A 14,934-nucleotide genomic window follows, 5' to 3' on the forward strand; every position below is an offset into this window, starting at 1 on the left:
TCTCCTCTAGCCCCTGGCCGGCACTACTCTACTTTCTTTCTTTTTTTTTTTTTTAAGATTTTATTTATTTATTTGAGAGTGAGAGAGTGAGAGACAGAGAGCATGAGAGGGAGGAGGGTCAGAGGGAGAAGCAGACTCCCCTCCGAGCAGGGAGCCCGATGCGGGACCCGATCCCGGGACTCCAGGATCATGACCTGAGCCGAAGGCAATCGCTTAACCAACTGAGCCACCCAGGCGCCCTCTTTTTTTTTTTTTTTTTGTAGAGAGCATGTAGTGATCACTAAAACCAAAGCAACTTGCCAAACAATGAATGCTTTCTAGAGATCTCTCTACCTGCAAAGTTTGGTTGATACTCACTGCCAAGAGAAGACGATCTCTTTCAATTAAGTCAGCCAACCTGTAGATTAGTCGCCCCCTCTCCGAAGCATTCATTGTACGCCACGGAGAGCCGAGCTGAAAAGCCTTTCTTGCGGCCTTCACTGCTTTGTCAATATCTTCCTGCAAGTCAAAGGGAATTCATTTCAGTAGCCTAAATGTGTTAGCAAATCCAGTGGCAGCAACCCTATAAAACAGACTAATGGTCCTCATATGCAGATGCTGTGTCTTTGTTAGCCCAAAGTCTGGCACATTGTACAAACTCAACTCTCACATATGGGAGTTCTATACCTGCTGCCTAATCTTTAGAATGATGAATTCCACACACATAGCTCAGGCTTGGGTTCCCTGAATAGAAATATTATAATATTTTAAAATTGGTACCATTGGAGTGCTTACCATACACATATCAAGTCATGTTCAAATTACTTTACACACATTAACTCATTTAATTCTTCATAATCTTATGACACAAATATGTTTCCCATTTTACAGATGAAGAAACTGAAGCAAAGAGAGGGAGGAAAGTTGCCTAAGGTCCATAGCTGACTGTGGCAGAATGGTTTTAAATGGAGCGCCTCTGACCCTAGAGTCTTTGCTCTTCACCACTACGTATAGCTTTGGTGACTGACCAAGAGTTCCAGAGAAAGCACAAGATCACCTCAACTGGTGAGTATCTTCTTGAATGGCTGGTGGCTCCACAGCCTGTGGATGCTCGTCGAGAACCTACTGCAGGGTGAATAAGAACTGGGTTTTGCTCTTGGAAGGTAAACACTGTAAGCGTGTGTTCATTCCTCTTGTGCAGAGAGAAGAAGGCATAGAGTAGTGGAACTGGTATATAGAAGGATCTGTCTGGATATTACAACCTCTCATTTCCCAGCCGGGTACAAAGAGATCCTTTCAGTTCCTAACTAGGTTACAGAAGTCAGTTTCTTATTATTAAGGTACTACTTAAAATTATATTAATTCAAATAATCAAGCAGACTCAAATAATCAAGTAATTCCACACTTAGTCTAGCCTTCTTGCCTTTAGTCATGTTGCTCTTACTCACACTCTTTCCTCTGAGTCAAGTAGACTCCTCCTGTTCTTTCCCAGCCAACCTCAGCTGCATACTTTCCCCTGGCCTCTTCATTCCACAGATCCCTGTTCAGATCTCTTTGGAGCTAATATAGACTATATCTACTACAAAACCCACCACACCTCTTCCATTACCACTTTATATGTTTTTGTTTTTGTTTTCCCTCAAATCAGTTGCAAACACCTTTTTTTTTTTTTTTTGAGATGGAGAGAGCATGAGTGTGAGGGAGGGGTGGGCGGGGCTGGCTGAGGGAGAGCGAGAGAATCTTAAGCAGGGTCCATGCCCAGCACAGAGCCCCATGAGAGGCTTGATCTCACAACCCTGAGACTGTCAATGAACTGAGCTGACATCAAGAGTCGGACGCTTCACCCACTGAGCCACCCAGGCTCCCCGGTTGCAAACAACGTAAAGGCATAGATTGTTCCAATGTTCTTTGGTATATAAGACTGGCCACTACAGAGAGCTACATAAATTCCACAAATCATGGCCAGATCTTAGGCCAGTTGGTTGGAAATTTTTGCAGAAGACATAATTTCCTTTGAGATTTCGAGGAGAAAATTGCATAAAATTTTCTTAAAGTTGCCCACAGTTTAGCTGAACCCCATTCAAGAATGACACCTCCCCCAGTAGGAATCATGAACCTCAAGGAAATATCCCCCACCTTGGAGTATATTAAAGTCCCAAACATAGAAGTCTACAAATTAAAATACAAACAAATAAACTATTTTTACAGCATTTATCACCACACGAAGATGATCTGGGGCCAGTGAGATATTTTAGAAGTGTAATCTGCTTTGATTAAGTGATAACATTCACAGAGCACAAGCAAACATTCTTTCACTATAATACATCATGCACTTGTTTATCTCACTGCCTAACTTTTGAGAGAATGATGAATATATACAATAAAATATATGCATTAATACTCACCCTTCCTGGGAAATACGTATATAGTCTTATTGGGGGTACTCAGTTAATCACATTGATTGTTTATATTTGGATATTGTTTTATGCCATAAGTTCTAACTTTTTCCAAGTTATATTCAGACAGCAATGTTTGGAAAAAACCCCACAAGAATCTGAAATTGCCAGTGTGATCTATGGATACCACAGCTTATAAAATATATGCTGTTCTGTGTTTAAACAGATCTGTGTGACACAGCTTTCATTTGGATCCTTCTGCTCAGTGTTCTGCCAACGGCCTTAGCCAAATACAGTTTATCAGAGGCATCCTGGCCTCTCAAAGGAATATGAAAAAAAAATGGCTTCAAGATATCTAACTCTGCCATATGGAAAACACATTCTTGAAATAAAGACTTTCCTGTGGTTGTGTCCTTTTTGCCATAATCCTCCTTTTCTCATAATCTTCTATTTTTTATCTTGCAGGCACAGAAGTAGAATAAGGATAGTTAATACATAGATTTGGAACAAAACAACCCAGGTTTGAATTCTGGTTCCTCATCTATTAGCTCTATGAGTTTTGAGACATCCATCCACCCATCCATCCATGAACCCAACCATCCATCCATGAACCCAACCATCCATCCATCCACCCAACCATCCATCCATCTATCCATCCATCCAAAAATTTACTAAACACTATACTGTAAATCTTGGTATCAGGCTGCTAATGATCAAATTGTGAAGACAGGAGATTGTCCTTTTAAAAATTAAATAAGGTAACACTAGAAATACATGTTCTATGTGACAGACATGACTTTGAGCGTTCATTAAGTGATAGCAAGGGCTATCATAGTTGCGGCAAAACAGGCAAAACCACCTTAAAATAACTCTCAGCAGTTCTAGTATATTTTAATCTTTCCTTTCAATTTTCTCTACCGTGTATTATTTTAGGCTGTTATTATCTCATCGTTGCTTGCCTTCCCAAGCCATTCTCTTCTCTCCTCCACTGTCTTGCTGATTGCCACCAGGCTAATCTTCCTCAAACAATTTTATGTGATCACTTTCCCTTTCAAATACTTGCAACTCCCTTTGTCTATGGTCCTAAGGCCAGACTCTTCTTTCTGATTTTTAAGGCCCAACATTTTGGGGCCCCACCTCACCTATCTAAACTTGTCTTTACATTTTTTTTTCTACTCCGTCTGGCCCAACTGCTTCTCACCTTTGCTCCTGTAATTCTCCTTGCCTAGAATGTTCTACCAGCACACCCCGCTATTTTCAAAATTCTACATATTCTTTAAGACCAAATATCACAACCTACCTAAACCCTTACCAGCCTAATCCAGCTTGACGTTAGCTACTAGTGAAGAGCTTGCTAAGTTCCAGGCACTAAGTGAAGCCTTCTGTAACCCCACAGTTACTAAGACAATTAAGCACCATGGACTTTGTTTTACAGGACATGAAATCCAGCATGAAATCTATCAACCAAAATTTGATCCCACATCTGGCTCCCAAATCCGGTTTTAAAGCTCTGCAAGACATCCTGGTAGTGACCTTTGCAATGAATATTTATTGCTATCTGTGTTAAAAGCTATAATATTCCTTACTATTCTGGGCCTACAATAGGCAGTTAATAAATATTTAATAATTTAATTACCTATCTTTTAAACTCATCATGTTGCATTGATTTTATAGAAGAGTGCTCCTGATATAGATAATTTGCTTATATTGACATTCACATCTTAAATCATATTTTAATTGATTCCATTACATAATAAAGCTTTTACATTAACCATATTAGGCTTAAGCGTTTTTTGTTGTTGTTTAAATTCTATGAACAGTATTTCTTGGATTTTTACTCCAGGACTAGCATCTCCAGGGACATAATTTTTTAATCCACCAGCAAACAATGTGGCATATTAACTCAGATTTGCCACCGTCAACAACACTTTTGCCTTAGAGGGTTTTAAATGTTCCTTTTTTTGAAGTTCGGATGATGAAACACCAAAGGCCTCTTGAACATAGTTAAGGAAGGACAAACTTTTCTATCACTCCCAGGCTGCACATTTCCATATTAGATCCATTCCAATTTGGAGAAAATAGTTATCAGACCAGTTTTACTTTTACACCTGTCATAAGCACTTACTTTAATGGACATTTATTTTTATCCCCCCCAATTATTTGTTAGGTCATGCTTAGTATTAAAAGCAGTTTTCAGGATTAGTCAATATAGCCTAAAAGAGCCATTGAAGTGAAAAGAAAACAGTTCCCACCCACATCTGTGCTTTGCTTTGTAACCTCCATTCATTCTCATTCCTCCTCTTTTCTTTTTAACACCATTGAAAGGCGGTATATAGCCAATTGTTAGCTCCATTCTACTCATAAATTAAATCCCTAAAACCTTTTGGCTCATTATCTAAAGAGTCAGTTCCAGAACATTAGGTTTACGGTGACTATGTAATTTACTCAATTTGTACCTTTCACTAAGCAATGTTAGAAGTTCATGCACATTTGTCTGCAAAATGGTGAGAAGAGCAATCATTTAAAACCAAACGTCAGTAGATTACTCCAAAAGAGAACAGGATGACAATAACACTGACTGTGAAGCAAACAGTGGCTTACCCTGAACAGTTTATATCATAAACAACCGACCTCAAGTGATCAAGCATCTAGCAACTTGATTAGCATTGTGACCCGATTCGAAGCTTTGCTGGATGTTAATGAGTATTCCTGAGCTACTTTTGCACAGACACAATGCCGCTCCACTCTGAGTAATTGTCAATAAGCACACAGCAAAAAAAAAAAAAAAAAATGACAACTATTTCTAAAGCTTCAGGTATGATCATCAGCTCCCCCTCACTACACTTTAGGAAGAAGGTAAATCCCGCCAACGTTGCCAAGAAAAGTCCTCAGATGTCCTGACAAGGTTTCAGCTGGAACTCCAGGCACAGATTTGTTTTACTGATGAAACTAAAGCTGCAAGCCAGTGGCAAAGACACCAGAGCCAAAGTAACAAGAATACGTGTTCTTTTGTTAATTGCCAACTGCAACCAGCTCTGCAGTCTTACTCCTGAGTAGCATTTATACCTCTGGAGAGAAGGAGTAGGCAGCTGTCAGGGGCTCAGACATAGCTCACCTTGCCCTTTTTTGCTTCCCTCACCTACCCTGGGTTTTGCCAGAGCCACTCGAGCAACTAGAAGGACATTTGATGAAATGTGGGGCTGGAATGTAGTGTTGGGTAGATCTCCAGTAGTCTCTGATAAAAAAGTCATTTCTCTGTTGACTAGGAAGAACGCAGGTTTCTCTTCTTTCTAAGAATGGCCCAAAGGACACAGTCTTCTGGGTCTCCTAAAACATGTTGCCAGGGATCATCAGTATTTCTCTGCTCAAGTTTGGTCTTGTAACATTTCATAGGGGGTGCGGCGAGATTATCACAGTGCAGGTTCCAACTCCAACTTTCTTACTTATCAAAGTCCATGCCCCCTATCAAATGCTAACACAATTTAATGGTTTAATACCTCATTCAGGAGTTCTCCAAGTATATTCTACCACCCCCACCCCAACCAGTAACATCAGCATCCCCTGAGAATTTGTCAGAAATGCAAATGCTCAGGCCCCACCCTAAAATTATTGAAACAAACTCTAGGGGTGACCCAGCTACCTGTGTTTCAACAAGCCTTCCAGGGAATCAGGTGCATGCAAAACTGTGAGAAACACTGCCTTAGTCAGTAGTTAATTTAGTACCAGATTCCTAGGACGAGGTATGTGTGTATGTGGGGGGGGGGGGTAATATGGAAACTCAGAGCTTGATGGAAGATTTTTACATATGATTTATGTAATTTCATTTATCCATTACCTGTAGCATGTGAGACACTGAAAAGTATAAAGGTAAAATGTAGTGTCGATCTCTACAAGAAGCAGGCTGTCTCAGACAAATTAAACGATACCCATATAACACAGGGCTTATAATATAGATAAAGATGATATTCTGCACTGGCACAGAAGAGAGCTAGTCTACCTGGGAAATTTGGGGGGCTTTAAAGAAGTATAAGACCCTATAAGACCCTATAAGCTTTGTTATGTGTCTGGCACTGTTAAAACACTTTACATCTTTTTTTTTTTTTTAAGATTTTATTTATCTGTTTGAGAGAGAGAGAGCATGAGCAGGGGGAACAACAGAAAGAGAGGGAGAAGCAGACTCCCTGAGCAGGGAGCCCAGCATGGGGCTCAATCTCAGGGTCCTGGGATCAAGACCTGAGCTGAAGGCAGATGCTTAACCGACTGAGCCACCCAGGCGCCCCGACATCTTTTCTTATTTAACCTCCCCCAAGTTTTTCCTATCTCACCATTACACCACAAGGAACCCAAGCTTAAATAGGGTCAATAAAATGTGGAATATCTGTGCTCTGTCTACAGCCCCAAGGACCATACCTTGACCCTGGCAGTCACAGTGGCTGTGAGCGGCATGCACTATTTGGACGGTGATTCTGGGCATGGTGAGGGTGAAACTCCTCCATTGATGGAGTGGCCTGAGAAAAGGCCAAAAACAAGAGGGTTTTTTTCTGTTTTTGTTTTTTTCCCAGAGGCCAATGAGAATCCCATGAAGAATTTATGCACAGATGAACTCTGGTATGTACAGAAAGAAGTCTGAAAGTAGGTGACATGTGTTCTCCACTCCATTCTGCATCTACTTCTCAAGCTGTCGACCACTCGGGTTAAACTCCGCATGCTTGCCCCTTGAGGCACGGATCTTATGTCTTCTGGTAATACTGCCACCTGAATCCGGGGACTTCTCTAAACCCAAAAGAGCCCCTGGGGTCTATGGCTATCTTAGAATAAATCTGCAAGGCTTAATGCCTTCAACTAGGGATCTCATCACGTGGGGAGAAGGTTATGAAAGAATGGGAACTGGGCAGGAACATGGAACTGAACACTGGGTCACAAAAGGTATTATCCTTGGGGAGCTATCCGGACTTCATCTTTCAATGGTCTTTTTACGTAGCAAAATAATTTACTGTTTAATACCTTGTAGGACAGAGATTTCAAGCTTGATAACATTTGGACAACTGAAGACTGAGAAACACATTCACATTTTAAGGTACATGCTCAGATGAAATATCAGAAGGCTTTCATTCTCCTCACGCCCCAGGCTGTTTCATATTGTCCTATCTCACTTTTATAATAATCACAAGGTAAGGCAGCCCTCCCTCCCAGTCATAGACTCTGGGGTCAGAAGGACAGCATTTGACTACTGATTTCGTTATTATTATTCTTTTTATTTTAAAAATTTCGTTATTTATTAGCAATGTCCCCTAATGTAAATTAGTCAACCTGTCCATTCTGCTATTTCGTTATCATTTGTGAAAACAGCTACAAATAGTAGCTTTCCCATCGAGATGCTTGAGGATTGAATTAACATTTAGAATTAAAAAAATAATAATGATATAAGTTGGTTTTTGTTGCTGGTGGTATGATTAGCTAGAAAGCAACAATACATTTAATTCATGGTTCAATTTCTGTGATTTTAAAATTCAATTTTTCAAGGTACCAATTCAATGATTTTTAAGGAAATAATTTGGCAAAATATTGTTTCAAACGTTCTATCTTATTTCCTTTAGTTTCATTTTGCAACTTAAAAAAAGAACAATTTTATACGAATAAAGGATTTGTCTGCTTTATAAATCAATGACTAATCATATGTAGTCTGTTTATATAATAAACCCAAGTATTATTTAAACTGAAGAACAAGCAAAGAGAAATAGTATGAAAAAAAAAAAAATCAGCACAACATCCAGGACCATGGGCTCATCATCATCACATGGCTCCTGAGAACCCTGATGTACCAAGAAAAATTTCCCTGATGGCCCCAGAAAGGGTAATTTCATGACCTGTTTACTTCCAAGTTGTGGTGAGATTGGGAGCGCAGCATGGTGGGAAACAAAGAAAGCTAGCATAAGTGCTGGGAAACCCACCTTATCTCCTTCTTCTACTTCACAGAGTTTCTCCTCAGTTGCAGGATTAAAGACAGGAAACTTCTTGCCACTCACTGAATCATGCCACTCATTGTTTATGAAAATCTGTAGAGAGGGAGAGAAAGGAGGTACCAACCCTTTGAATATGCAGAAATTTGAGAAATTCTTTTATAAACTTAGAGCATTATAAAATGCTTAAGTGAGGCCAATGTCAAACCTTCACATACCTTCCCCCCAAGGTATTTTTGGCTGTTCAAGACGTTTTACACACGCATACACACATGCATGCGTGAGCACACACATATTAAAATAAAGTAATACTGTGAAATTACGCTGAGGTACGAGGTCATGTCAACCCTGGAAAATACAGACTGGAGAAAACCTTCTAGAAAAAATGCTTTTGCCTGAGTTTGAGGCAAGAGCAGAGGCTTTGGTAGCTTTAATCTTTATTAATCCTAATTTTTAACTTCAGATTCTGAGCATCCTCCTGTTGGGCTGCTAGTGATTTGGTATCGTAAGTGACTGTTTTCTGATCCTTTATTTTACTCTATTAAAGGTAGCTTGGAGGACAGTTTTAAAAGAAGTTTGCTTAGAAAGAAAATTGGCTAGTGACATGTTTTCACTGACTTTTTCCAGGCATAAGGGTTTTATTCTTTTAAAGAGATTATCTAATCATGGATTTGTCCTCAGATGAAATCAGGCACTAGATTTCTTAGTGATATCTAAGAGACATGCATCTAAAGAGACAGAAGGGTCTAGAAACATGGAATGTTGTTCTGTGTATAAAAGAATGGCAATACATAAAAGTGTGTTAGTATGTCATTTAAAAAGTCTTGAGTTTCAACTTTTGCTGCCCTGAATTTCTGCTTCATTATGGAGCCTACTAGGGCTTCGATAGGTCATTCAGCTTTTCCGAGAGTAAAAATGTTTTACAAAGCCTAATTAAGAAGCAGTGCTTTTGCGATAAAGTTATGTTTTGTCTCCGGCAAAAGCCAGAATTTCTTCTCCCTCCTCTCATTTCATTATTTCTTGCTTATTCTCCTTTTTCTTTATTTTTGAAATATAAATATTATCATAAGTATGCTATTGAACTTTATGTATTACAACTTTCTGTTAGATTTGTTATTACAACGTGAATTAGTCTATTTAAATGTGAATCACAGGGAATTGATACACCCAGTTTTAAATGAAGGATGACAACTTTCTGTTAGATTTGTTATTACAACGTGAATTAGTCTATTTAAATGTGAATCACAGGGAATTGATACACCCAGTTTTAAATGAAGGATGACATCTGCACACAAATCAGTTAGCTATTAAAAATTCCCCAGTGGTAGCTATCAAGATTATACATTTTTAGTTTAATTACTTAATATTATGTATGTTTGAAGTAACAGCAGTCTTTAAGTTAATCTGTGAGTTTATACTAACGTAGCTATTCTACCGAGTAGTGTCCATAACATAGCTTAATATTTAGTCACACTCATAAAATGTGTATTACCATGTATCCCTAAATGCTTAAGTAGAATTAAGTCTATATTCTGTGATTTACAACACTATTTAGACAGGCAGCCTGTTCTCCAAAATATTTCCCTGCTCTCCTAAACTTCTATCACAAAACTTGTCACTTTTTTAAGAAGTCATTTTTAAATGTCTGCCTTCTCTCCTAGGCTGTAAGCTTGGTAAAATAAGGTCAAGGACGATGTTTGTCCAGTTTTCTGGTTTATCCTTAGCGTCCAATATAGTCCCAGTCCTCAAGTGATTTTCAGCTCCGCCAAGAATTCTTGAATAAATAACTTAAAATTGAATCAAAGAACCGACAATCCAGTAGCTACACATGGATAAGATCTATAATGTTCTGCACATGGGCACACTATGATATTTGTGATTTGCTGAAAAAAAAAAAAAAAGGGGAAGGATAAGCCTTCATATTTGCCTATTCACGCCAATACAGTTATTCGTGCGTCAAAACAGCATCAACCCAGTGTTTATGGAAGTTCACCAAATTATAGTGCTAGCCTGGAATTGTCAGGAAAAAGATGTGAGCATGAGTAAATAAAGGGGAGGGGGTGCACAGCAGCTCAGATGAGGAGACTAGATGTCCAAGGACATGTACATGGGGGTGTGGGAAAGGATAACGGGATACAAATGAAAACCATACAATTCCTACTGTCCTTCAAGAAAAACGTATTGGCATCTGAGTTCAACTTGAAGAAAGATAAATTCAAATTAAAATACTGACTCGCCCAACATCTATTAGGGTGAATCAGCATTCCATCTCTCATGAAAACATTTTGCAGAATCCTATAATTAGGCTTGAGGCAAGTGTTTTCCTTTATACATCTCTAGCCGTTCCTTTTTTGTACTTTTCTTCCCAAAGGTTGGCTGGGAAACATCTTAATCAACATGTTCCAAATGCAGCTCACTGTCACCCCTCGCTTTATGCTGCTCTTTACCCCAGACTACAGTTCTATAATTTGCACATTCTCTCTTCTCCCTTTCTCTCTCTCACATACACACTTTCCCTCTCCTGTTAATGACACATACAATCCCTAGCCATCCTTTGGTATCATGCTGTTCTATACTATCACAAAAAAAAAACCAACCAAAAAACAAAAAACTCCCTGTTCTCCCCAACCCCCTACCTCTGCTTAATTGAAATTTAACCCCTTCCACCCCCCATTATCATAATCTTCCTAAGCCAACCCAATTCACATTTTGGCCACTCCTCAGAACACTTAGTTGGTTTTCCTAAGCATACGTGGCCCTATTATGCTTTTCCAACCTTTTATTTTATCTCCTCAGTTCACCCTCTACTTTGGCCTCATTCTATACCATGCCCTTCTGCTCCACACCTTTATTCATATTGTTCCTCTACATGTTCCTCTAATTTTCTTCTACTCATACTTCTAGTCTTGCTTCAAGTGTCACCTCCTCCTGAAGATTCCACTAGTTGGTCCAATTGGATTTAACCTCTTTTTTTTCCCCTCTTTTCTGACACAGCCTTTCATATCCTGCTATTAAATTACTTATTATGTTCTGCCAAATAGTGAGTAAATACCTGAGACATCTGGAAGATACTGTGGGGAAGTGTGAGAGAGTGAGCCCTTGCCCTCAAGGGGCTTGTCATCAAAGAAGAGAGTATATTCACACCAAGATCAGCCAATAAAGAATTGAAGGTGGGCGCCTGGGTGGCTCAGTTGGTTGGGCGACTGCCTTCGGCTCAGGTCATGATCCTGGAGTCCCGGGATCGAGTCCCGCATCGGGCTCCCTGCTCGGCAGGGGGTCTGCTTCTCCCTCTGACCTTCCCCCCTCTCATGCTCTCTCTCTATCTCATTGTCTCTCAAATGAATAAATAAAATCTTTAAAAAAAAAAAAAAGAATTGAAGGTGTAGGTAGGGTAAAGACCAAAGCAGTGCTTTAGTCAGTACATTGTGGAGTGGAACGCACAAAAAGGTAGGCAATGGGCCAGAAGAATGCATCCTTGAAGGACAGGATTGGATTGATGGAAAGAGCAAATGAGCAAAGATGGAAACACTCTTGGGATACATATAACACAGGAAAGAGATGAGCCCCAAGCAGAGAGTTTGTGGAAACAAGTCATAGATAAGTTTCGACGATGGAAAGGAAGCCAGTTCGTGGTGAATTTTGATCCACAGAATGAGATGGTTGTACTCTATTCTGGATGTAATAAGGGATCGAATGGATGTTTGAGGAATGTTGATGTGAATGTACCCAAAATGGATTTGAAGTAGAGAGACCAGAATCCCGGGAGATTAGCCGGGAGAAATTTTCACATTCCAGGCATGCATTCGTTCATGAGGCTTGAGAGTAGATAAAGCGAGAGAGCAGTAAAGTCTGCAAATTATGAAATGTATGCTTTCTCCCCTAAACAGAAGCCTTTCAGCAGAAAAACACAGAACCCAGCATAGTGAGATGACCAAGATGGTATTAAGGGCCAAGTATGGCACCTTCCTTTTCTTCCCCTTTTATTTTGTTTTAATTTTGTGGGCTTTACATTTGACATTTGCCTTTCAGCTAACTGTGTGACCAAACGTTTGTGAATAATCATCCTTCCTGTTATATAAAATGGTTATATCGTGAAGTATAGGCTAATGGATGTTTGGTATAATCATTATGAAACCTATTTTAGGCCTGTTGAAATGATCTGTCATGGTGACAACCTCATTTTCCATTTGCTGTTTGCCTTTAGCAAGTTTAGTGGGAAAGGGATCATCCCATAAAAGTAGAAAAAAAAAATCTTGGGTCCCATTTAACTACTATATGAACTACATTCCACTGATGAGTTTCAGACTCAGGATACTTTTGAATAATATATGTACACTAGATCTCAGCTTAAAGTTCATAATATTGATTGGGAATTATAGATTCCTATGCATGCTCTTAGATATCACATGCTTCTTATTGGGGGAAACAATCAATGGGAGTGTTGAGGAAACTTAAAAATTGATTTTTATTCTTTAAATTTTAGATATGCCAGCCTTTAAGGGAGGCATCACGACCTTTGATTAAAAAAAAAAAAAAAGTGGCTGCTTCCTGAATGCAGTTTAATGTCTAAGAATAAGTCATAATTTGGGGGGGAAAAAAACCTTTCCAGAGTAAAAATGATTATGTTTTTATGTGATTGGTATAAAGCCACAATTCTAAATAAATAAGCCCTTTCCTCAAAATATTTCTGGCTTGGCTCAAGCTGAATTTAACTAATAGGCAAAATGAAACCTATTAGCTTTGCCTGTTGGTATAAGATTTTGGAACCTGTTGGCTTAAAGGGGAGAGAGCCCCCGACTCCCTCCAGTAAATATTCAGGGTGCCCTAAATTCACATCATCTCTTCAGGGCTGCGACAGGGCCAGTGGCCCTAGATCCTAGAACGGAATCCAGTGCTTTCTTGGTGGCAGAGAGATTTTTAACAGATCACATTTTCAGTGCACGGAGGATTTCTCTTAAGATATGCCAAGGGTGAGGAAGGTGATGGAATTCCCCATATTATGTCTCCTGTGTGAATTTTCAAACTTGAGAGCCTGGGTCACAGCATGGGGAGGGGTGGGTGTTGTTGTAAATGGACAAGAAAGGCTGTGTGCTGTAAATATGTAAACCTTTTCTCAGCATTAGGCACTTAAAAAAGTACCAGAGACTTTGCGGGGTGGGGGGTGGGGGGTTAAGTAACAAAATGGGGGATGAATAATGAGAGGATGAACTAAAGTCAGGGAGAGGTGTTAAACATTTAAAAGAATCATAGCTAGATCTCTGGCAACTACGTTCATCCCAAGCCCTGAGGCAGTAAAGCAAAATGTTGAGACTGAAAGTAAAAAAAAAAAAAAAAAAAAAAATCTAAAAGGAAATTAAGGAGGAAATAACAGATGGGAAGAAAATATTTAACTCGAGTCAAAGGAATGAAAACAAAACAAGAGTGACCAAAACAAAAGTGGGAGAAATAAAATTCTCCTTTCATTTCTGTTTTATATTATAGTCTGACTTCAGTAACATGAATGTATACTCTTATTTTCTTGTTTGAAAAACCTCCCAGCTTTTTCAACTAGGGAAAAGAAAAGATGCTAATGCATGTCTGTTTTGAGCCACATCTTCCCTATATCCCACAGATGACAAAAACACGTGTCAAGGATTTCTGTACACCATGCATACCCTCTATCAAAGAGGTAAGATGTAGATGCACCAGAAAGTTCTATACATTTTTTATATTTCACCATATCAAGATTCAACAATACAATTGCTTGCATATAAGCCTACTTCCTTCTAAAGAAAGTACCAAATAGAGAGCATAATTCAGTTATTTGTTGTTTGTATTCTTTCAATTTCTTATTAAGTATCAGGAAAACAGTGGAAATAGTCACATGATGGGATCTGGATCCGGGGGTGGGGTGGGGTGGGTGGGTAGTTATTCAGGCAAAGTTTTGCGATCTGTGATATTTGTCCAGATTCCTAGGAAACAAATTTCCATTAACAATTTCAACATTACAACAAAGTCATCAGGTAGAGATATGATGATATATAATCAGAAAATCAAATATGAAAAACACTTTACATCCCTTGCAAACAATGGTTGTGGGAGGTTTTGATACACACATGTACTCAAGACATAACCATGTTCTGGAATCCGGGGTCACACAAATATCTACTTCTCGGGGCGCCTGGGTGGCTCAGTTGGTTGAGCGACTGCCTTCGGCTCAGGTCATGATCCTGGAGTCCCGGGATCGAGTCCCGCATCGGGCTCCCTGCTCGGCGGGGAGTCTGCTTCTCCCTCTGACCCTCCCCCCTCTCATGCTCTCTCTATCTCATTCTCTCTCTCAAATAAATAAATAAAATCTTTAAAAAAAACAAAAACAAATATCTACTTCTCTGATTTGTCTATTAGTAGTGGTTTTAATCATGAAACAACTATTGCTCCTGTTCTTTTGAACATGGTTCTATGTTGCTACTGAAATTTGGTAAATGTATAAGATATTTGGCCACAATTATACTAGTGTCATGAAAACCCAAACCGCCACCACCACCCCAAGCCAGATAATTGCTACTTTGAGACCAGTGTATCGCCATTCTATCAATGTCTGTATTCCCATGAGGTTTCTT

The 14,934-nt window shown here is 39.3% G+C and overlaps 2 protein-coding genes across 2 annotated transcripts in view; one reads left to right on the top strand and one right to left on the bottom strand.

Annotated features, from left to right (window-relative positions):
• The window catches only part of ANXA1 (annexin A1), a 403,624-nt gene that overhangs the window by 207,191 nt on the left and 181,499 nt on the right, over positions 1–14,934 (top strand). The window lies entirely within an intron of this gene.
• ALDH1A1 (aldehyde dehydrogenase 1 family member A1) overlaps positions 1–14,934 on the bottom strand; it is a 56,207-nt gene that overhangs the window by 34,775 nt on the left and 6,498 nt on the right. The window contains exons 2-3 of the mRNA XM_081802846.1: positions 8,327–8,431; positions 358–498 (exon numbers count right to left, since the gene is read on the bottom strand). Coding sequence (XP_081658972.1) covers positions 358–498; positions 8,327–8,431 — 246 coding nt within the window. The remainder of the gene's footprint in view (positions 1–357; positions 499–8,326; positions 8,432–14,934) is intronic.

The sequence above is a fragment of the Leptonychotes weddellii genome, chromosome 14 (genome assembly GCF_054177405.1).
Source record: "Leptonychotes weddellii isolate Sample4059 chromosome 14, ASM5417740v2, whole genome shotgun sequence".
NCBI classification, from domain to species: domain Eukaryota; kingdom Metazoa; phylum Chordata; class Mammalia; order Carnivora; family Phocidae; genus Leptonychotes; species Leptonychotes weddellii.